Raw genomic sequence first — 21,389 nt, forward strand, 5'->3', positions numbered from 1 at the left:
AGACACCAGAGCTATAGTACAACATGTGAGCAATATAAACAAGTCAGAGATGAGTCAGAAAAGTAAGAACATAACATGTTGTCCATCAGAGAGGGCGGTGGAACACCAGATCAAGCAGGAGGCACAGTCTTGACAGGTATTGGAAATACCATGACAACTGGAGATCTGGAAGAGCCTCACAGCAGACAAGCCCCCAAGACAGCAACGATTATGAGAGACACAATGAGGCATGTGATGCACATGACCACAAGAAGTCAAAAAAGGAAAGACCCCTGACATGGGCATAACAATCCCCAAGTTTATATACATGTTTCCATATGCACGGACCAGTAATGTATAAGGAAACTATTACTATGTATAGTAAGGAATAGCAGAGAATGCTATGGAATATGATGCAATGAGTGATGTCATATTGATGTCACTGTGGAGCTGATTATGAAGACAAGTCATATGATATAACATGTGTATCAAAACATGTAAGTCTAGAGGGATCCAGACATCAGACATATTATCATATTTCCAACATGTTGTGCTGGATAAGCTCAAGCATTTCCCTGGAGTAATGGCACTCACACAGCTCATACTTCCTGCTCCATCAAGTCCATCTGGCATCACTTCAGTGATGTCTGTTGACCTGAAGAACCCTAAAGTTGTTAACTTAACCCAGCCTTAAGGCCTTGTGCCCAGTGTCAGAGACTGAAGAGAAAATACACTGGGCACACAAAACTGCTAAGTGTGCAAAAATGGTAAACAAAGGAAAACAAACAGTCACAACATACCACAACACTGTATAGTGTAGGAATGTGAACTTAGAGCATATTAGTGTAGCATATAACAGTAGAATAAATGAAAATGCAAACAGAGGTGCAGAGGCACCACTGTAACAAAAGTTGCAGTGGATGTGCTACATCTTATTGAACTTTCCAACCACACTTCAACCATCATGAAATCTTCTGTGGCTGACACCCTCATATTCACTGATCCCCTTCTAGGTATCTTTTGCATGTTCAGAGAGTTGGACAACCTGTCTGTTTCGACTTCGCTCTCCGTAGTCCCATTCGACGATTTCTCGCATAGGGTTGCGGAACATACTTCAAGACGCGCGTCCCAACTGGTGCTCCTACCGTGGTTACTGCCCACGTCTAACTACCAGACCACGATGGATGCTGAGGCGACTCCTACCACACCGAAATCGCCAAGATTTGAGAAAAACCCTTTCGAAGCTTTCTTCGGAAGCCTCTCCAGGGCGGACAAGTCAGCCTCTGATGAACTCGCAGTTCCTCCGTAGTGTGTTCGCCCAAAGCAAATCGGATGTCGCTGTATTCATCGACACTGGCGATCGTTCGGGTGCCGGTAGCTCACAGCACGTCTTGCCCCCCTTCTTTGGTGGACCGGATGATAGGCTTTCATTGGAATTTGTTGTCCAGTTGTGCCTTAACCCAAGAATAACGGCGACCGTGGCGAGGTACATTAAGTGGAATGTCGACACTGCACCTTTGGAGCGGCCCGAGGGTGTCGATGGAACAAATCCCTGCTCTTCAGGCCCTAGTCCATCGGGGTGACACGCTCAGCCTAAGATCTGTATGTGAGCCCATTCCATTGGATCAAAGATTTCGGCTGATAAAATCCCACCGTAGACTGCGTTCCCGGACACAGTTTATGGCCAGCTAAACACTCAGACTCGCATGCAGTCCGAGACGGCAGATAGCATGACGTGGAGCAAGTACGCTTCGCTCAACCCTGATCCCGATACTCCTTCGCTTCTGCGCGCTGCCTTGTCCCGTACCCGGTTTTCAGAGTTTTCCATGCCTACTCCCCTCCGTACCGCGATCCAGCGGGCGGCAACTATCGGACAAACGCATACGCGACTTATGATCGTCGCTGGACGCTCGAAACGACTTGCAACGGAAAGTCACCATCATGAACTCAAGGAGATCTTCGTAGAATATGGAACAAGCGGGGAGATGATGAGGAAGACTATCGGAGACGTCGCTTCAGCAATGGTTGTATCAAACTCTGCAAGTGCTCTTGTGGTGCTACAAACGGCAATCCCTGTAGAGTTCAAAGAACGCGCTGTGTGATACCCGTGACCCGACATCTGATATCTGGATGATATAACACAGACATATGCCACCTATCGACTGTACCATAGATGTACCATCGATGCAACAAGTATATTGATTATCCGTACCTAAATATAACCACATCTTGGAGAGCACCTTGCGAATGGCGCCTGCGTTCTGGGGTGGTGGCGCACCTGATCGCGAAGAAATTCAATCGTTCCTCGACTTGATCAGGAAGAGCTTTGCCGAATTTCGACGTTGGGTAGTCCGTCACACCTGTTGGGTAGATGTGAGAGGACATAAACCGGTATAGCAGTCTAACCGCACTATGGGGCATTTATTCGCAAGGAAGCGTCCGCTCGACCAATAAAAGATGAGTGATACAGCTGGAATCCGTATTAAAAACAGATATGAGAAGCACCTTCGTTGACGTGCTTCTGGGGGAACGAATATGTAGCTAGGCATGGTTTGGCGCAGGAAGCCTGACGAACCTCGGAAATACCCCACGTCGTGACTCAATCGTTCAGATCCTCGGTGTAGAGAAAGTGTTGAAGACGAAAGGTGATGCGCCAAAGCTGTGGGCCTTTTTAACCACAAGGCGGCAAATGCCATCGCGAGGTTCGTCTTCTCGCTGATATATGAGACGAGCGACTTTCGGCAGTCTGTAGTCGAAACAACGCGTGTTGCGAAGGCAGATAGATGTTGAGCATGTCGATGTCTGATATGGATGAACCCATCGAGCCTCGGACAGCGTTGAGAATGTTTCGTGCCACGGTCGAGTCGTCACCGACGATAGTGGTTCTGGACAATCGACCCTCCGTCAAGGAAGGTGCCACCGCAACGTGTCGATGCGAATGACAAGTATCTTTCCTCGACAGCGCTTGTTCTTAGCTGGAAGCTCGAGATCTACAACTGAATCATAGCCACCGCTGGTCGCAAGAGACGTGCGCGAGAGTGTGCTACTATGTAACTGATTCACCCTGTGGCAGTCCATTTTGTATAGCACGGCAATGCCTAGTCTACAGGTTCAGCAAGGCCACGCTATCAGGGGTATTGGTACCTGTGGGTACACTCACTCTATCTGTCAAGTGCCATTGGTCGGACTGTGCACAATACACACTAGCAGAGAGACGTTCGAATTCCAAATTCCGTTCCGGCATTACTGGGGTGGATTCCCAGTAAACACTGGGTAGGTGGATGACCTCCTTGCCACTGGAACAGGCCCACCTGATCTGTGGAAAAATAGGTAACCGAGCCGAGCCAGTCGACGGGGTCGACCTCGAGTTGTTTCCAGGCCCGCACAACGTGTGCGACGGACTCCCGCTGGACCACAATGCTGATCCGTCAGTGCCATGGGATCAGTGGGCGAACACGAGGAATGGTAATACAGTTGATTCGCTCATAATGTATACCGACGGGACCACATCAAGCCTGATACAGTATCAGCAAAATACAATATGAAAAGTCACCCATAGTGTGACTTATGTGACGGTTCAATTTCGTGACCCATACACTGAGAGTAGGTTACAGTACGAGCAACAATTTCATCCAGTGAAATTGTATGTATCAAGGGAGGTTTGCTTAGCACGAAGAAATGTTTCCTGCCAAAGGTGTGATCGGAATATGCGAAGTTGCCTTGATAAGTCAAGTGACGATCCAGCATCCCCAAATACCATACATACACTCTCGAGCTCTTCACAGAGCACCAGAACGCTCTCGCGAGTCATAGTGGGGCCTGAATCTTCCTCCTCTTCACTGTCTGAATCCACCTCGATCATGTCCCCACTCGCAGCAGCCAGTTCCTGACGAACAGAATCTGCAATTGCCTTATCAGTTAAGTCACCAGTGCCAGTACTGCTCATCTCTCATTCTTCAGCAGGGTCCACCAGCTCCTCCAGTGTGGACAGCTCAAATACACGATTCCGTTGCTGGAGATGCCTGACAGATGTCATTAGAGTTGTCTCGGCATTAGATAACTGGCCAGGGGGTGGTTTTGTGAGTGCAGGGATGCAAATTTTGAGGCCTGTGCAACAAGCAGCAGCATCAGCAAGTGGTTCAATGGCCTTCACAGCTATAGCAACATCTCCTTCAGCATCCATAACCACCAGTGAGAGCTGGACTGCCAATCTGTGTCGACATAGGAATTCCCAAGGCAAGCTTCCAAACGAGCTTCTGCTTCAGGCAAGTTCATTTCTGTTGTCGCAAATTCACGAATAATTTGCCACCCAGTGGAATCAGCATGAGCTGGACGTGAACTTGATGTGGCCTGCATATTTGGGCTTTCTCTAGCATTGGTGCGAGAGTCAGCAACTTTGCAGATCTTGTTTGCGGGTAACAATGAACTCATGGCTGAATTTCTGTGTGGTCCCAACAGTGCTTGATAGTGTCTTGTGAGACAGCATTCCATGCAGACTTTGCCATTAGCATTGCTTCAAGGAGATCGATCTTGAAAATTTCTTGTGTGCCTGCTTCATCAAGTTCAACAGTGTGGGCACAAAAATTGTGGCAGTAAATAGCTTTGAAGCAATGAATAATTCCAGCATCACAAGGTTGTACAAATGAGGTTAAATTTGGTTTGAAAAACTCAATCTTGATGTTTGTTGGCTCATAATTGATTTTATGGCCAGGGAAGTTGTCAATTGATAACAAAACATAACGGTTTTGCCATTTCATTCTGAGGTCGAATTTCTTTACCCACCTTAATGAATAAATAGGAGTTTAATATATTTCAATTTTTGAATGATAAGGTAAGGAACTTACTCCTCAAATAATGCAGCCGTCATCCAAGCTTTCTTGTTGAACCTGATAATAAAATCCCCGTTGCTCAGGGGTCAGGTTCTTGAAGCAGTGAGGCTTTCCAAATTTCCCAATAAAGAATGGCTCTAACTTTTCACTACCATCAGCATTGCAAGCAAGGCCAATTGTGAGGCGGAATTTTTCCTTCTTTTTGCCACTCATCTGCTTCATGGCAAGACCTCAATCAGGTGGAGCACTGACAGTAGCTTCAAATCAGCAATTGGTCAGCAATAATTGAGTATGACTTACTAGGGGAAGAAACCAGTCTCGTCGAAGTTAAAGTGAATCTCTTGGTGCAAACTTAGCCAATATTGGGCAAAATCGAGCCTGTTCTGCTTCAACTGCTTCTAAGTCAACTGAGCCAGCCTCACCATGCCTCCTGTGCTCTTGAAGATTGTATGCCTTGCAAAAAGATGGAATCCATCCTTCTCCAAGCAGCCTCTCGTTCTCTGGTACATTGAACTCCTTTTCAAACTTGGCTCGCTTTTCTTGAAGCATGGGCCCTGACACTGTCTCACCCCTGTTCTCCATATGGTAAACCCAAAGAATGAGGGCTCGCTCTACATCTGGTCTGGTTACAATACTGAGGGTGCTTTGAAGACAGTGCATTAGGATTGTGGTTAATACGAGCTTCTAATGTCTGTCGGCCATGGAGTTTACGTGATAGAGTAGCTTGTGTGAAGATGAGAGCCCCTGACTTCAGGGTTTGAAAGTGCTCAACAACTTGCTTTTGTGGAAGAGCTGGGTGAGCATCAACATAAGCAAAGACAATCATCCAGTCACTGAGAGTGAGGTTTGACCGTGTGGTGGACTGTGCCAGCTGAGCAGAAGTAGCAGGGCTCGGAGCAGCATCCAGTGCCTTTCTCGGCTTCTTTGCAGGTTGGTTGTCCTGGTGGGGATTGTGGGCTCTTGGTTTGTGCTTCTCAGAAGGCATCATTGATGTTGGTAATTACTGTAACCTTAACCTCAGATTGCATTCATTAAGTATCTGATTGCAGGACAATGTGTTGTCGGACAATGAGCTGTCCCATCCTGCCAAATTGGATATATCATAATGTATATTTCTCACACTGTTCCAATACAGTATACATTATCCAAAATTTTCCAAATTCCCTGCTGCCCACAATGGGACTGACGAAAAGTCAATACAATATGAGAATTATACATTACAACCTCTTGCATTATGAGCAAGTCAACTGTATCAGAAGCAAGGTGAAGTTCAACATTGTTTGCCAACGGCGCGAAAGTCAGTTTTTCAGATTTCCTACACATCCACTGCAGCTGTCCACAGGTAATGTCCTGCTTTTGCGGAGGTAGCTGACGTCCTCGTGGGTATCATAGACCCCGCGCTCAGTCCCTTCTCATCCCACTACTTTTCTCACATTGGGCATAGAGATCCGCGATAACAGCATAGTCCAGTGCTATCGTAACCAACCATCTACTCTTTAGGACCGCTACTTCTAGTCTTCTACGCGGTCATCCTATTTTCTTGTCTTGTCCATTTCTTTCGCAATCAACGCGCTATGTATCTGCTGCGTTCACTGTTCTCTCGCAGCTCAGATTTGCTCGCAAGCGAACAATGTAAACTGGTTTCATCCACTGTACCCGTTTGTGTTAAAGACTTGGTCGTGGTTGCAGGTGGGTTCTCTTTTAAATCATATCATATTGTTCCAGCAAACTCAAACCCAGACGAACGTAGGCTGTCTGATCGTCTTTTGTTTGTTCGCATTTTGGATCGTTCCTAGGGTCTGGAGAAAACGATGCAGAAGCACATGCACTGATAGACGGCAAGGTAAACGGTGTATGCCCATATCCGAGACGAAATCGTTAATTTCGTTTGAATATCCGACTGGACGCAGCTCACGACCGTTTTCATGTTGTATCACCTATGAACGACTCTCTTCTTGTAAAACACGGCATCGTTCCCTCTCTCAGCAAGCCCAAGGAAGTGCGGACGACGGGCGTGTCACGGATGTCCACTGCCTATTATTCGGAATCCACCCCCGACTTCAAGTACTCGTCTGATTTCATTGGTGATTCGGCTTTCAACGGCGATCCACCGTCGTACACAATACCATCTTTTCATCCGAAGATTTCTTCGCGGCATTCAAACTGCGCTTGTCAGGCTCCGCTTTTGACTAATAACGTGTACGATACGTGTGGTCACCGCGGTGAGTTGCAGGAGATGTTATAAAGCCCACGAAGCAGGCTTCGATGCATCAGGCGATCTCTTCCATTAGACGGCAACCTCTGCATTCTAGCTCGATCGATATGAGAGGCATGTAACACAACACGTGTGTATGCCTTGTTGATGCCGTGCATCGTTACTGTAATTGTTTTCCTTCTTTATAGATTCTGTGCATGGTATTGTGCTGAGTTCCACTCATCTCTTGTAGTTGATGGCCCTTGTCATTATGGTCAAGGAGGTACTTACGATGTCCATACAGTTCTACGCGTTTCGCTCTGGTTGTAGGATACAGAAATCAACAGCAGGTCGAACAACAGAAAAATACGAGGTCGGAAACGGCGTAGAAATCCCGCCGTGGAAGATTAACTCTATAGACGCTCAGGTGCGTGTAATCTGATATCCCTGCATATTTGATCGAAAATGGTGGATCTTTCCCAAGAAGCCCATCAGCAGAAGCAGCCTCACAAGATGGGTGGATTGTATGTTCCGGGGTGCAGTTGGCCGCGGCTTTGGGAAGAAATCTTGTGCATTCACTGATTGCCAGGTCCTTGTCTTGAAAATAGCCCTCGGTTGTTCGCAGAGGAAGTCCCCACCATTACAATTGAGGCTTAGATCCTCTGGGAGACTAGTGTTTTTGAGCAATACTCGGTTATAATTTCCATGACGCTTTGGTAATCCATCCTCGAACCAGTGTGAGATTTAGTAACGCGCATTTCACTTTGCTATCGATTCGGACTCATGGAACAGCCTTCAAGCTTCAAGGTACATGCTCGAATTTGTACCTGACGTCCAACGCGTGGGTGCAGTTTGGCCATAAAGGAGTGAGCGGATGATCTGCACCTCTGAATCACCTGGGGCTCGGGTTTGTAATATGTACACTGAGCAGAGTCAAAACCGTTAGTTATAGGGTTAAAAGCTCAGACTTGTCCCTTCGAGTTCATCGCTGAAGCCATCTCAGGGCGGTCACTGGCCTTTGAGAGCAGTTGGTTCCTAAGCGCTTAAGCAACGTGACTTGCATATCTACGTAGACACGTGGAAGGCTTATCCCTGGAGAAGATGCTTCTATTGATGGACTATTAATATTAACCGTGATTCTATTAACCCTGATTCTGCATCAAGTCGAACTACTCATCTTGAGAATTTTGAACGTAACAGTATTCGTCGACCAGCGGTCATTTGTACCATTGCCATCGCCACTCGGAACTCGGGTCGGGGTCTTAGGAAGGTGGAGTTCACTTTACGTCCGGTGTGGGGCCTTCCAGGGCCAACATGCCAACTATTAGACGAGTGTCGTTGAATTTGGCACAGTTCCGTTATCCTGACTGCGTGTTTCAATACCTGTTGTGATGACTTCGGTGACAGCCAAAAGCCGTCAGCATCAAAATCGAAGTGATCCAAACATGTGCAAGTCTGCTCCACTGCCGTCAACAGCTCATCTGCTGTACTCTTAAGGCACAAGCACGACTACTGCTACCCTGGTGACGCTAATACTTCTACCTGTCTTAACGACTCGACAGGGTCACAGTGCAGGCAGGGAGTTCAGTTTTCACGATGCCAGCACTTTCAGAGGCTACAATCAAGCTATTTAGGACAGTCTCGACAAGAGCAACAGTGCAAGGGGAAGTAGGTGTAGTCAATAAATTTTGTCGTACCTTTCTCTCAAACACTGTTTCTCGCCGCAGGGTGGTCTTCTGACTGGCGAGGACCCATCAGCATATAATAGCTCGGATCCTTTGAGATTATGGATTATCCAAGTTGGTGAGCCATGACTAACTCGTGGTTGGGTGTATAGATACAAAGAGTACTTGGCACGTCAGGTGTGATCATCATGATGGCTCAGTTACTTTCCCTTGGTCTGGGAAGAATAAGGCAGCCCAAGGTCATCGCTGAGGTTCTTGGCGGGATTCTCCTTGGTAGGCTAATCATTGGATCTGTTCAACTATTCATCCTTATGCGCGTCATTGCTAGGTCCGACTGCTTTCGGAGCCATTCCAGGGTTTACCCAACATATTTTCCCTCAGGACTCCTTACCGTATCTGTCCCTCGTCGCCAACATTGGCCTTTGTCTTTTTCTCTTTCTCGTCGGTCTTGAAATCGATGCCAGTATCGTCAAGCGCAATGCACGCCTCTCGGTTGTCGTTTCCCTGGCGGGAATTGCTCTCCCTTTCGGTTTGGGCTCCGCGCTCTCATTACCTCTGTACCACCGCTTCATCGATCCCTCGGTGCACTTCACGTATTTCATGTTGTTTACCGGTGTGGCGTACTCCATTACGGCCTTCCCTGTACTCTGTCGTATCCTCACGGAGCTCAAGTTGCTTGACACCACCGTTGGAATTGTCGTTCTCTCTGCTGGAGTCGGCAATGACATAGTTGGGTGGACATTACTGGCACTAAGCGTTGCACTTGTCAATGCCGGTTCCGGACTTACAGCTTTGTGGACTTTATTGATTTGTGTCGCTTTTGCGATCTTCTTACTATGGCCGGTCAAAAGGGTGATGCTTTGGCTAGCAAGGAAAACAGGGAGTGTCGAGAACGGTCCTACTATGTTTTACATGACGGTCGTGATACTACTTCTGTGGGGATCTGCTTTCTTCACTGATATTGTGGGTGTGAATGCGATTTTCGGTTGGTTTTTATCATGGCTTGGCAATTCACTTCTAATTGGCACCGGATTGCAGGGGCCTTTTTGGTTGGGATTGTCGTCCCTAGAGAAGGTGGACTTGCCATCACTCTGACAGAGAAGCTGGAGGATATGGTATCGATCGTCTTTCTTCCTCTGGTAAGTTTCGTTACGACCATGTTGTAGCATCCTTTTCTCATATTTTCAGTACTTCACGCTCTCTGGCTTGAACACTAATCTCAGGTTGCTTAACAATGGTTGGTGCAGCCCCTGATAGTTTCATGTGCATTGCTGATATAGTCCAATATCCGTTTATTAGGTATTACGTGGGCTTTCACGATTGCAATCGTTGCGCTTTCTTTCACGGGTAAATTTGGCGGATGCACCTTGGCAGCTAAATTCTCCGGCTTTGGATGGCGAGAAGCGAGCACGGTTGGCTCATTAATGAGCTGCAAAGGGTATGGTTCCCACCTTTCGTTCCGTGTACCTTTGACATATCATCAAGATAGGCTGGTAGAGTTGATTGTGCTGAATGTAGGGTTGGAAGCAGGGATTCTCTCCCAGACGGTCTTCTCGATGTTCGTACTCGAGGCTCTGACGCTCACCTTTTTGACAACTCCACTTGTATCTGTTCTTTATCCTCCCGAGCGACGAGTGCGGGCTTCAGGCCAACTGGTGCGACGCACTACTGCGGGTGGCGAGGATGGAGCAGAATCCATTGATTCGAAATCTCCGGCGGAGGATGGCCCCTGGCGCTACCGGTTCACTGTTGTGCTGGATAAGCTCGAGCATATTCCTGGCGCAATGGCGCTCACGCAGCTGATAATTCCTGTTCCGTCGAGTCCGTCTGGCATCACTTCCGTGATTTCCACGAGTGAAACGGTTGACTTGAAGAAGCCTGAGGTTACAGTGGACGCACTGCGTCTTATCGAACTTTCCGACCGCACTTCAGCCGTCATGAAATCTTCTGCTGCTGACACCCTCATATTCACCGATCCCCTTCTTGGCATCTTTCGTATGTTTGGAGAGTTGAACGACTTGGCTATTTCGACTTCGCTCTCCGTAGTCCCATTCGACGATTTCTCACATAGGGTCGTTGATCACGCTTCGAGACATGCATCCCAACTCGTGCTCCTACCGTGGTTGCCGCCTACGTCCAACTACCAGAACACGATGGAAGCTGAGGCAACTCCTACCACACCAAAGTCGCCAAGATTTGAGCACAACCCTTTCGAAGCTTTCTTTGGCAGCCTCTCCAGGGCGGACAAGTCAGCCTCTGTGATGAACTCACAGTTCGTCCGCGGTGTGTTCGCCCAAAGCAAATCGGATGTCGCTGTATTCATCGACACTGGTGATCGTTCGGGTGCCGGTGGCTCACAGCACGTCTTCTTCCCCTTCTTTGGTGGACCGGATGATAGGCTTTCATTGGAATTTGTTGTCCAGTTGTGCCTTAACCCAAGGATGACAGCGACCGTAGTGAGGTATATCAAGCGGGATGTCGACGCTGCGCCTTTGGAGAGGCCCGAGGGTGTCTATGGACATGAAAAAGAACAAAACCCTACTCTCCGGGCTCTAGTTCATCGGGATGACACGCTCAGCATAAGATCTGTATGTGGATCTATTCCATTGGATCAAAGATTCTGGCTGATAAAATCATATCCTAGACCGCGTTCCCAGACACGGTTTACGGGCAGCCAAACACTCAGACTCGCATGCAGTCCGAGACGGCGGACAGCGTGACGTGGAACAAATACGCTTCGTTCAACCCTGATTCCGATATTCCTTCGCTTCTCCGTGCTGCCTTGTCCCGTATCCATTTTTCAGAGTTGCCCACACCTACACCACTTCGCGCCGCGATCCAGCGGGCTGCAATTATCAAAAAAACGCATACGCGACTTCTTATAGTCGCTGGGCGCTCGAAACGACTTGCGGTTGAAAGCCACCATCAGGAACTGAAGGCGACTTCCGAGGAATACGGAGCGAGCGGGGAGGTGGTGAGGAAGACTATCGGAGACGTCGCTTCAGCTATGGTTGTATCGAGCTCCGCGAGTGCTCTTGTGGTGCTGCAAGCGGCGATCCCTGCGGAGTGAAATACATGAGTAACGGTTGAAGAGGCTGCTGTGTGATTGATACCCGTGATCCGATATCTGATATCCGGGTGATGATACGATTCGAACATATACCACCTCACAATTGTACCATAGATGTACCATCGATCTACTAGTGTACAAGCAAGAACATCGGTTATCCATACCGAACGTATACCCACACGTTGTGGAGGCAGCGAGGTGTACAGGAACTCCGCGGGTGTTGACGTCATGGCGATAACCAGGCAGCGAGGCACAGCAGGACCAAAGAGGACATATAGGGGGGAGATTGTTATCATGCCTTGCCCTCCTTTTTCTGCTTTTTCTCCTTGCCTGCCTTATCCTTCTTTTTCTTCTCCTTCCCTACAGCTCCGTTCTGATGCTGTTCGCATAAGCAGAGGTACAGCAGTAAAACAGGGCGGTGACTCACATCGGTCGCAGCCTCGGCCTTTTTTGCCGCTTTAGCAGCTTTTTTCAATGCTTTCTTTTCTTCCTTTGACAACTTCACTTTCTTTGCAGGTTGCTCGTCTTCCTCATCTACATCCATGGCGTCACTCGACCGCTTCTTTTTCTTCTTGTCCTTCTTGGGCTCTGGGGACGCCTCGATCAGCGGGAGCACAGGCTCTGCATCATCATCCATCGCAACGTCCTCTTCATCATCCTCCAGTGCAAGAGCATCGAGGACCTTGCGAATGGCATCTGCATTCTTGGATGGTGGTGCACCCGTTTCGAAGAAGTTCAATCGCTCTTCGACTTGGTCTCGAAGGGCTTCGCCGAATTTCGACGTTGGGTGGTCTGTTACACGTGTCGAACAGATGTAAGAGGGTATAAGAAGAGTTCTTACCGGAATAACAGTCTATCCGTGCTGCAATGGAGCATTTATTAGCGAGGAAGCGTGATATCCGACCTTTGTGCCGAGGGTCCGCTCGACCAATGAAAGATGAGTGATATAGGAGCCCGTACTAAAAACAGATATGAGAAGCGTTCGTCACGTTGTGGAACACAAGGTCCACACCTTTGGTGTATTACCCTTCGTTTTCAGTGCTCTGAACAATGCTTTCTCTGCACCAAGGATCTGAACGGTTGACGCAGGGTATTTGCTGAGGTTTGTTAGACTCCCTGCATGACTGATTAACCGTGCGCCTATTCGTTCCCCAAGGAGCGCAGTCAACGAAGGTGCTACAAGGTTCATCTTCTCGCTGAGATATGAAACGAGCGATTTTCGGTAGTCTGCAATCGAAACGACGCGTGTTGCGAAGGCGGATATGTTGAGCATGTCGATATCTGATATGGAAGAACCCATCGAGCCCCGGGCAGCATCGAGAATGTTTCGTGCCAGGGTCGAGTCATCGCCAACGATAACTGTTAGTTCGGACAGTTTATCTTCTGTCAAGGTATCCTTGTCGCCTATGAACTGCGCAGCGCGAGCATATGTGTAGTTGTCCGGTACGAGCTTGACGAGCTCCGGGAAATGGTATCCGTACCACTCTCTAACACGCATGGCAAAGAGGTTGACGTCCTTGTCGAGCTGGTCGAGAAGGGCAATGGCTTGGATGATCATGTTGTCGATACGGTTGACATTGAATTTGAGTTTGGCGCGGGAGTAGGAGTGTCCGAGACCAAGTTGAGCTTTGACGAGGTCCTTGTCGTCGAGACCCTTGAGAAGCTTGTGGGCGTGTAACCGGACACCCCGTAAGAGCTCATGTGTCTGCTCTGATGCATCGCATTTGATACCCATCGCTTCTGATATGGAGGCCGCGAGGGCAGCATCTGCCAAGCCAAGCTTCACTTTGGATGCCTTCTTGCTTTTGGCGAGGTTGAGTTCAAGGAGGGACTTGAGGTGGTCATTAAGAATGCCTAAGAGGACAGATAAAAATTACCTGCGCAAGTGAACGTAGGTGAAAATACATACCTTCTGATACATCATTTATGTTCTCCAGCGCATCTGCCGCGCTCCTGAACGGCGAAAAGCTGAGGAGAGTGACCATTTTATTGAATTTCGACAGGTCATTTATGGAGTCCTGAACCTCCTTGGTCCGTGCGCCGATCTCCTCGTGCAATTTAACCTCGAGTATGGCATATCCTGACGCAGATTCGAAGAGCAGGTGTGTCGCCATCGTTCAGAATTTGGATGCCCCCAGTTCGCTGCCTGGCTTGGATCGACGACAACAAATTTTGAATCGGGGAATCCCGAGATATCTTCCAATTTGGAAGGTGCTTCCCATGACTTTTGCGGGTGGCGTTGAACACTTTTCTATACCAAAAGCAGGCAAATTGGACTCGGTGGCCGCAATATTGGACTGGTTGTCGTACTGCCATCTCGTTGTTGAATAAGGTGTGCTGTGGTGGAGTGCATACCCCTTGCGAGTGCGTGTTTCTATGACCGGGAACGCAAGCGAACAACCCAAGGCAAGTGGTTTCTGCGCCGAAATATAACGCCACGAAACAGGCATGGGTACCGCCTGTTCTTTGCAATAATAATAGCAACATTGAAAATGTGGTCGCAACCCGCCCATCTCCACAGCTAGCGAGAAAACACGACCTTCCTTCATGACTTCTTCCAGGGCCACCCGACCCATTCCGCGGCGTTTCTTGAAACTAGCTGTATATAAGTAACCTGCTGTTGTGGAGCAACATCCTGATTGTTTCAGCGAGGAGCTTGTTCCCAATTGTGCCTCGGACAAACAGACTTCCACGCCTGAGTCTGATGGTGGTGGCAAAATCGTGTCTTGGAGATGGTAATTCCAATTTCCCAGTGACTTGCAGCCTCACGTTAAGCCATGCAGCGCTAAGTGCTCTCCGACCCTACTCGAAGGACCCTCAGGAGCAATTGCATACTTGAATCCACTAGCCAGCTAATTACAACCACTAGCGTCGTGAGCATTTGAAACCCTGAGTAGAAGGTCGTGGCCGTGTCTAGGCCTTCTCTTCCTACTGCTGCATGTGCATCACACCTGTTTCGATGGTGGAAAGTTGGGAACGTTCCCTCTAGGTTTGGGCTTCTTTGCTGATGGAACACATCATGAGGCTCATGGTTTGGTTTGTCCCTTAAGGCCTGATCATTGGTTGCATTCTTATCACGCGGCTATAGCTGTGGTGGAGCTGGGATTATACCGACACAGGTTACTGGTAGGCGCCGACAGAAAAAAAGAAGAAAAACAGAGAATGGTGGCGATGGTGGTAGAACACGGTCGCTGTTTTAGCACGTCGGGATTCTCGGGAACAGCCTTAAGTCACGGAAAAATGTCATGACTCAGAGGTATGTCATTCGGACACCGCAGTACTATGGGTGCCTTGGTGCTCAATTATGACTCTAACCGCGCTTCTGAGCTTAGATGCTGTGTATCGCGATAACGCAAGAAAGCGCCCTTGCATTCTGGGTACGTGTTTGAGTTTATGGTATACTGCTGATGCGACCTACGTTGCAGTCTTGCTGCTTGCAGCTCCACACGCCTAATAAAATGGTTGATCGTGGTGATGCCAAGTTTTGTTTCGCTGACGCGCTAAATGTGATTATATCATCTTTGCCTCGCTGCTGGATTTGATCTGACGGCTAAATTATTTATTAATTTTGGCAAGCACTCTACGCCCAACTTGCGGCAAACACGAGGCAGTGAAAGGTGAGGTTATAATGTCTTGACAGTCACTCCTATACCCCCCACTACAGTGTCCCCTTGGTACATATAGGTCGCCGGAGTGACTGCGCGACTCGAGCCCGCTGCGGGTCTGCCTCCGCATTTCACTCAAGTAATCGGCTATCTCAACTGTCCAAGGTACGCTGAGTTCCCCACAAGTCCACAGCGTCACAGACGTATTAAAGCACGTTGTGCACAGTGGTTTTCACCTTCCCTCACCCTCACTCCCCACCCCACTGGTGTACATCAACGTACCTTTACGACCGTCATGTTCAAGCAACGACACCGTCCAGGGAGCCCCGGTTATGTTCCCGGCACTCCCAAGTTCCCCAAGTTATCCTTGCCTCCAGTCGAGACGGGCAATCTCCCGTCCCGCCCAGTAACGAGAGCGGGCGTGAGGCCCTCTACTCCTGCCATGCCGTCCAACAACCCCAGGGCCAACCCGACGTCGGGTCAACCTGTCAAGCCCTTGCGACCCATCCTCAAGAAGACGGGGATACCCGCCCCCGCTCACACCTCCTACGACAGCGAGGGCGAGGTCTTGACCTCGAAGAATGTTGTTCGTTCGCATGACGTCCACGGTCATCCTCTGCCACCTGGTGTGCGCAAGGGTGAGTGCACGTTCCACTTTGGTGGCGCGTTGGTGCCCGTCTCTTACGTACTTTATCTAACCATCGCACTAGTCCATATGCAGACTGAGGTCTTTGATCTTCACTGGCAATTACTGCCATTCGATCGCTCGAGATCAAAGCGACTAATGCGCTTCGACGTCGCTTTTCCAATCGAATCCGTACGGTTTCAGGAGCGCGACCATCGATCAAAACTCGCAGACTCCGATCTCGACAAACCCGCCGCTAACAGGCCGCTGACGAAGATGTTGATCAACTTCGCCTGGGGCCCATTTGAGTGGGATGTAAACGTCAAGAATGCAAGAGGTATCACATGTCGCGATGTGCTCGAAGCCATTTACGACACCTTCAATGAGCAACTCACGCTGTACGAAAAGAAGCTCATACCCCCGCATCTGCGGAAAGAGTGCGAGGAGGCTTTCAAACTACGCTGCAAGGTCGTACCAGGCCTGGAACAGGTTGAGTTCCGACAAGGTTTGAAACGTGTTGATGTTCTACGGCACGGTACCATCTTTCTGGGCTTGACACAACCAAAATCGGATGGTGATTGGACCCTCAATCTGGGGAAATGGCCTTTCTAGTGTCACCGTTTATCTCTCTTTCTTTTCGTTGTACCATTGGTGAGTGGTCTGCTGCAGCGTGTAATGTTTTCACGGCTCTTATCCTGGTGTGACAACCTATAGGACTGCGTCCGCATGTACTCTTGACACGCTCATTAGCATTAAGCATCCAGATCATTCCTCGCACCAACCCACCATATGTCGCTCTGTTAATCACATTGTCTCTTTAAATCATCCTTCATTGCTTCCACATATCCATCATGTACATCCTTGTAGCGGGCTCGTTTACGTGCCCGCCCTCTAGACGGGGCAAACTCTGTGTTGCCCCAGTTGGTGACACCCGCATACCGTTTCGTCCTCTTGTTTATGTTCCCCCTTTTTTCGGATTCAGTGTAGCGGTTTTATGATGCCATGGGTTTATTCTACCAGGACGTTTTTTCTGTGATAACAGGGCCTTCGTTTTCGTCGTCTTCCGCCCCTGATACCTTTCTTTTACAAACACCCGGATACATATATTATACCAGCCTATCGAGGACGGAAATCGCGCAATAACACTTCTCACAAGCATACCCCCTTCACCTCGCTGTGATTGGACACACCATGGTACACGTGTATTGTGGGGGATATACAACATGCCCACGAGGTTGGTAAGGGTATCCCCTTGGGACAGGATAGAACATGCACCGTGGAGCCCGGACAATACAGTGGGTGACCACCGAAAGGGTGTCTCGAAGACCGATCGACGCACTAAATGTCAGAAGGGAACCTGATAAAAACCCGGCCGTATGTTCTAGAACAATTTGGGGGTGCAGATACCCCGTCTATCATATATCATATATCATGTGGCAGTCGCTTCTATGGAGAAAGTACCTTCTTTAGTTCGGACAGGAAGTAGGGGGTATCGTATCGTGCGCTCGACTTGACGCCATCACAGACATGGAACAGATGGAGTCGTGTAGTGACCAAATCCCGTCAGTTGTTGAAGCAATCAGGGTTTCCTTACAATGAAAAAAAGGGGTTAGCTTGTATGATTTACTCCCGCCACAGGTCAATTATTGATTGATCGCACCCGATATCCATGGCGTCGTCAGACATCGCGTTTCAAACATTCTCGTTCGCCAACCAAGTCTCGGACGTCTCACCTCAAGACAAAATCTTCGCGTTCGACCCCGAAGCTAACAAGCGGATACTGCAACAATCACCATGGGAGCAGGAGTAAGCTCCGTATCTCCCCTCCCTCCCCGCGTTCGACAAGACGCTAATGGCGCATGCACATATGACAGTCCGCACTACTTCAAGACATGCAAGATCTCAGCTGTTGCGCTGATCAAGATGGTATGTTTGAGCGATGTGATGGCGACGTATGCTGTGTACTCTCGTCCAACAGGTCATTCACGCAAGATCAGGCGTCCCACACGAGATCATGGGCCTCATGCAGGGAAAAGTCATCGGAGATTCGATCGTAATCGTGGACTCTTTCGCACTTCCAGTGCAAGGAACGGAGACACGTGTGAACGCCGCCAGCGAGGCGAACGAATACATGGTCACCTACGTTCAAGAGAGTGAGAAGGTGCATACGTCTATCACCGACATTGCCACACCCCATTCTCACTAACCATATGCACACCAGGTGAAACGATTGGAAAACGTTGTGGGATGGTATCACTCCCATCCCGGATATGGGTGCTGGCTATCAGGTATAGATGTTGACACACAGATGAACAATCAACGTTTCCAAGATCCTTTCGTCGCCGTCGTCGTACGTATCTTCCCGTGTCGTTCCTTCCCACTCATTCATATTTCACTCTTGCATCTTTAGATTGATCCTAACCGCACAATATCGGCTGGCAAAGTCGACATCGGTGCATTCCGCACGTATCCAAAGGATTACACTCCCCAAAACGCCTCTGCGTCGGAGTACCAATCGATCCCCCTCCATAAAATCGAAGACTTCGGAGTGCATGCGAACCAGTACTATCCGCTCGATGTCGAGGTTTTCAAGTCGAGCTTGGACAATGAGCTACTTGGCTTGCTGTGGAAGAAGTACTGGGTCAACACCCTGAGTCAGAGCCCCTTGATATCTGTAAGTGATATCGGCAACTTCATACTGTTTGATGTGTAAAAACTTGTTACCTGTTCATCAGAATCGTGCATATGCAGTTTCACAAATCGCCGATCTGCACCAGAAGCTATCTAGAGCGGAATCTACCATAAGTAACACGAGACCGACCGTTCCGGCATTGAAAGGCCAGGAAGAGAAACCGAGTGGAAAGGTTTGCTCATCTCACTGTAGCATCATCGCCCATTTCATAGGCCCTCCAGCAGGATGAGAAGAAAAAGGAGGAGAGCCACCTAGCGAAAGCAGTGAAAGACAGGTATTTCGTCGCAAAACCCGCATTCTGTCCAGTGTCCATTGATGACTTTTCTAGCCAAAAGATTGCTGTCGAAGCTCAACATGGTCTTATCTCCCAGATCCTCAAAGACATTATCTTCTCATCACGACCAAGAGAACGTTCGCCTCAGGTGTCTCGGGTCGGAGAGGTAGTGGATACCGCAATGAGTATCGGATAGCTGTACCTTACCAAGGTGTGTATAATATTGACCGTCTACAGCAAGCACTTCCATTAGACGTCTTGTAAACCGCGAAACGGCATCAGCAAATTGTATCATTCTTCCATTTGAAGGTGTTGATTGGAGTGTGCCGTCCAGATGTTCTTGACCCTCAAGGTCTCACCACTTGCAGAGTCGTGCACCCGGGGTTCACGTCCAGAAAGCATACCTTTACATCAGTGTCACTTGACAGCGAACGAGTCCACGCCGAAGATTAATGAAATTCCTATCACACAGATGGATACCTCAGAAATCAAAGAATAAACCGTTAGACATAAAAATGGGTACTCTGATAAATTGTCAATTGCCCTTAAGGTCAATGTACCATAAACCGCAGCATAAATTGTACATCATGGCGACAAAATCTGCATATAGCCAACGTGTTAACGAACGCAACTCTGTGAGACAATAAACCAACGCACCGCTATTAGTACGATGGCCACTACAAACACGATAACGATCAACAGGCAAGTCGCTCGGCGACCAGCCTTTCGCTGGTACTCCGATGCAACTGTGAGTTCCTGCGCTGCGCCTTGGGTATCAGCGGATACTGAGTATATGTTAGACTCGATGTTGTCTGTGGGAGGAACATTGAGCGCAAGGTTCTGCTGCGGTGGAGTTGACTTATATGCATACCTAACATGCTACCCTGTTGATTGACCAACGTGCCCAAATCACGGAATATCTCAGACAGTTCATGTATGCCAGCTTCGATCTCTTGAATCTCTGTTTCACGCTCCTGGATGAGAGATTCTTGGTACGCAAGCTCGTGAGGAGACAATTGCGAATGAAGTAGCTGGGCTTGTTGTAGTCGGGGGGAGGAAGAGGGTTCCCTGGCCAAACGTCAGAATCATCCAGGCAATGTCTATGACACCGCTTACGAATGTCGTGGCTGCTCATCTTCAATAGCGATCTTGACACCCTCCACAACGGTTCTTTGCCTTTCCGCACTGGCATGCTGCGCACGTTGGAATGCCACCATAGATAACTGGAGGTCATGAGAAACCTTCTGCAAAGAGGTCTTATGTTGAGGCTAACAGAAAAATAAGCCTATGTGAGATAGCTTTAGGATATAGGCATAGGCGCACGCTGGACACTGGCATAGACGAGAGTCTCTTCAAATCTTCGGAACCGCGCTTGGCCATGGCCCTAGTCGTCTCCGTGAGGTCATGGCTGGTATATATCGTTCAGTTAAAGCGAGAGAGAGAGAAAAGATAAGAACAACGACGCACAGGGATTTCCGCAATGAAGCCGAGTCCTTGGTAGTGCCCAATTGATCCACGAGTTTGAGAATTCCTTGGACATTGGAATTGATCTTGAATACTTGTAGGGAAAGCGAGGATTGCAGTGAAAGAAACGCAGAGTCCTCTCGTGACTGGGGTGACACTGAGATACTCGAAAATGCTGAACGGGACTGGCCCGTCTCGATATCCTGGAAACTCATTGTTCGTTAAGTAAACCGTGGTACACACCCGGACAGCCTCTCCAACCAGAGAGCGGCGTCATGCTTATGTAATCTACTCACTTGCTTTGCTGCCTTCCGTGCTTTCTGTTGGACCGCAGGTACCCATATCGAGGATATACTGCGCTGCCCACGGGTTTCTTCCACCACCGATGGTCCGGTGTAACCAATCAACGTGTTTTCTGTGCATATCGTGCACAGGAAATTGCACCGCAAGTCAATCTCTATACATGCCTCCTCAGGGTGGTTCTTGGGTGGGACTCCTTTGTGATAGCACTTGAAGATTGGTACATGCTGTAACTGGTTAGAGGGTTGGTCCTGCAGGACTCTGAGTGTCAGCTGGATCATCTTGATACGTGGGATCTGGCAACGGATCGTTATCATAAGCGCCCAAACACGAACAGGTTGGTCACGGTTCAAACGATCGAACTCTAGCAGTTCTCTGTGGACTCTTTGATTTGTACACTGTGAGCATATCAGCCTATTTGGGCCTAGGTAATAAGTCTCTGTACTGCTCGAGATGCTGAAGAGCAGATCTTCAGTACTAAGTGCTACTGCCGTTGGGTGAAACGCCGGCCCTCTTACATCCTCGCCACCGGGGACCTCACATGTGCGGCAGCTCACACTTTACGCCACTCTCGCATTTTTTACCGTTCACATAGCAGTTAGGTTCCCATCAGCCACACCCTTCCCAGTTGATTCGGAGATGAATGACAAGACCACCTCGTTCGAGGGTTCA

At 48.8% G+C, this 21,389-nt stretch overlaps 7 protein-coding genes across 7 annotated transcripts; 5 read left to right on the forward strand and 2 right to left on the reverse strand.

The window, feature by feature from the left end:
- Positions 1-943: 943 nt before the first annotated feature.
- On the forward strand, positions 944-2,081 carry F5J12DRAFT_924885 (uncharacterized protein; the record flags this gene model as incomplete). Its single annotated transcript, XM_051749352.1, has 4 exons — positions 944-1,287; positions 1,358-1,465; positions 1,503-1,581; positions 1,638-2,081. The coding sequence occupies 4 exons, from the start codon at positions 944-946 to the stop codon at positions 2,079-2,081; spliced, it is 975 nt and encodes a 324-aa protein (XP_051604054.1).
- Positions 2,082-6,257: 4,176 nt separating this feature from the next.
- Positions 6,258-7,198, forward strand: F5J12DRAFT_293800 (uncharacterized protein). Its single transcript, XM_051738768.1, has 3 exons — positions 6,258-6,497; positions 6,559-6,651; positions 6,719-7,198. The coding sequence occupies exons 1-3, from the start codon at positions 6,383-6,385 to the stop codon at positions 7,051-7,053; spliced, it is 543 nt and encodes a 180-aa protein (XP_051604055.1). The 5' UTR covers positions 6,258-6,382; the 3' UTR covers positions 7,054-7,198.
- A 1,266-nt stretch (positions 7,199-8,464) lies between these two features.
- Positions 8,465-11,994, forward strand: F5J12DRAFT_293810 (Sodium/hydrogen exchanger family-domain-containing protein). Its single transcript, XM_051738769.1, has 9 exons — positions 8,465-8,670; positions 8,730-8,805; positions 8,865-8,960; positions 9,016-9,672; positions 9,726-9,826; positions 9,876-9,924; positions 9,987-10,125; positions 10,177-11,275; positions 11,332-11,994. The coding sequence occupies exons 1-9, from the start codon at positions 8,599-8,601 to the stop codon at positions 11,755-11,757; spliced, it is 2,715 nt and encodes a 904-aa protein (XP_051604056.1). The 5' UTR covers positions 8,465-8,598; the 3' UTR covers positions 11,758-11,994.
- A 123-nt stretch (positions 11,995-12,117) lies between these two features.
- On the reverse strand, positions 12,118-13,871 carry F5J12DRAFT_779618 (uncharacterized protein; the record flags this gene model as incomplete). Its single annotated transcript, XM_051742399.1, has 5 exons — positions 12,118-12,136; positions 12,159-12,549; positions 12,599-12,716; positions 12,770-13,611; positions 13,667-13,871. The coding sequence occupies 5 exons, from the start codon at positions 13,869-13,871 to the stop codon at positions 12,118-12,120; spliced, it is 1,575 nt and encodes a 524-aa protein (XP_051604057.1).
- A 2,275-nt stretch (positions 13,872-16,146) lies between these two features.
- On the forward strand, positions 16,147-16,599 carry F5J12DRAFT_902962 (uncharacterized protein; the record flags this gene model as incomplete). Its single annotated transcript, XM_051748343.1, has 1 exon — positions 16,147-16,599. The coding sequence occupies one exon, from the start codon at positions 16,147-16,149 to the stop codon at positions 16,597-16,599; it is 453 nt and encodes a 150-aa protein (XP_051604058.1).
- A 1,057-nt stretch (positions 16,600-17,656) lies between these two features.
- F5J12DRAFT_779620 (JAB1/Mov34/MPN/PAD-1 ubiquitin protease-domain-containing protein) lies at positions 17,657-19,149 on the forward strand (the record flags this gene model as incomplete). Its single annotated transcript, XM_051742400.1, has 7 exons — positions 17,657-17,793; positions 17,862-17,913; positions 17,966-18,148; positions 18,209-18,337; positions 18,398-18,661; positions 18,723-18,851; positions 18,892-19,149. 7 exons carry the CDS (start codon positions 17,657-17,659, stop codon positions 19,147-19,149), a joined length of 1,152 nt encoding a protein of 383 aa, XP_051604059.1.
- Positions 19,150-19,538: 389 nt separating this feature from the next.
- Positions 19,539-20,632, reverse strand: F5J12DRAFT_888270 (t-SNARE; the record flags this gene model as incomplete). The annotated part of the gene is made up of 6 exons (XM_051747243.1): positions 19,539-19,553; positions 19,611-19,765; positions 19,825-20,021; positions 20,070-20,221; positions 20,277-20,361; positions 20,421-20,632. The coding sequence occupies 6 exons, from the start codon at positions 20,630-20,632 to the stop codon at positions 19,539-19,541; spliced, it is 816 nt and encodes a 271-aa protein (XP_051604060.1).
- Positions 20,633-21,389: the final 757 nt, after the last annotated feature.

Source organism: Pisolithus orientalis (genome assembly GCF_024613125.1).
Source record: "Pisolithus orientalis strain OTSU chromosome Unknown F5J12scaffold_3, whole genome shotgun sequence".
NCBI classification, from domain to species: Eukaryota; Fungi; Basidiomycota; class Agaricomycetes; order Boletales; family Pisolithaceae; genus Pisolithus; species Pisolithus orientalis.

Coding starts and splice junctions, on each gene's coding strand:
- F5J12DRAFT_293800 (XM_051738768.1), top strand. CDS start 6,383: ATGTATCTGCTGCGTTCACTGTTCTCTCGCAGCTCAGATTTGCTCGCA. Junction 6,498..6,558: donor AGACTTGGTCGTGGTTGCAG/GTGGGTTCTCTT, acceptor AGACGAACGTAG/GCTGTCTGATCGTCTTTTGT. Junction 6,652..6,718: donor ATGCACTGATAGACGGCAAG/GTAAACGGTGTA, acceptor GACTGGACGCAG/CTCACGACCGTTTTCATGTT.
- F5J12DRAFT_293810 (XM_051738769.1), top strand. CDS start 8,599: ATGCCAGCACTTTCAGAGGCTACAATCAAGCTATTTAGGACAGTCTCG. Junction 9,673..9,725: donor GGGTGTGAATGCGATTTTCG/GTTGGTTTTTAT, acceptor ACCGGATTGCAG/GGGCCTTTTTGGTTGGGATT. Junction 9,827..9,875: donor CGATCGTCTTTCTTCCTCTG/GTAAGTTTCGTT, acceptor TCATATTTTCAG/TACTTCACGCTCTCTGGCTT.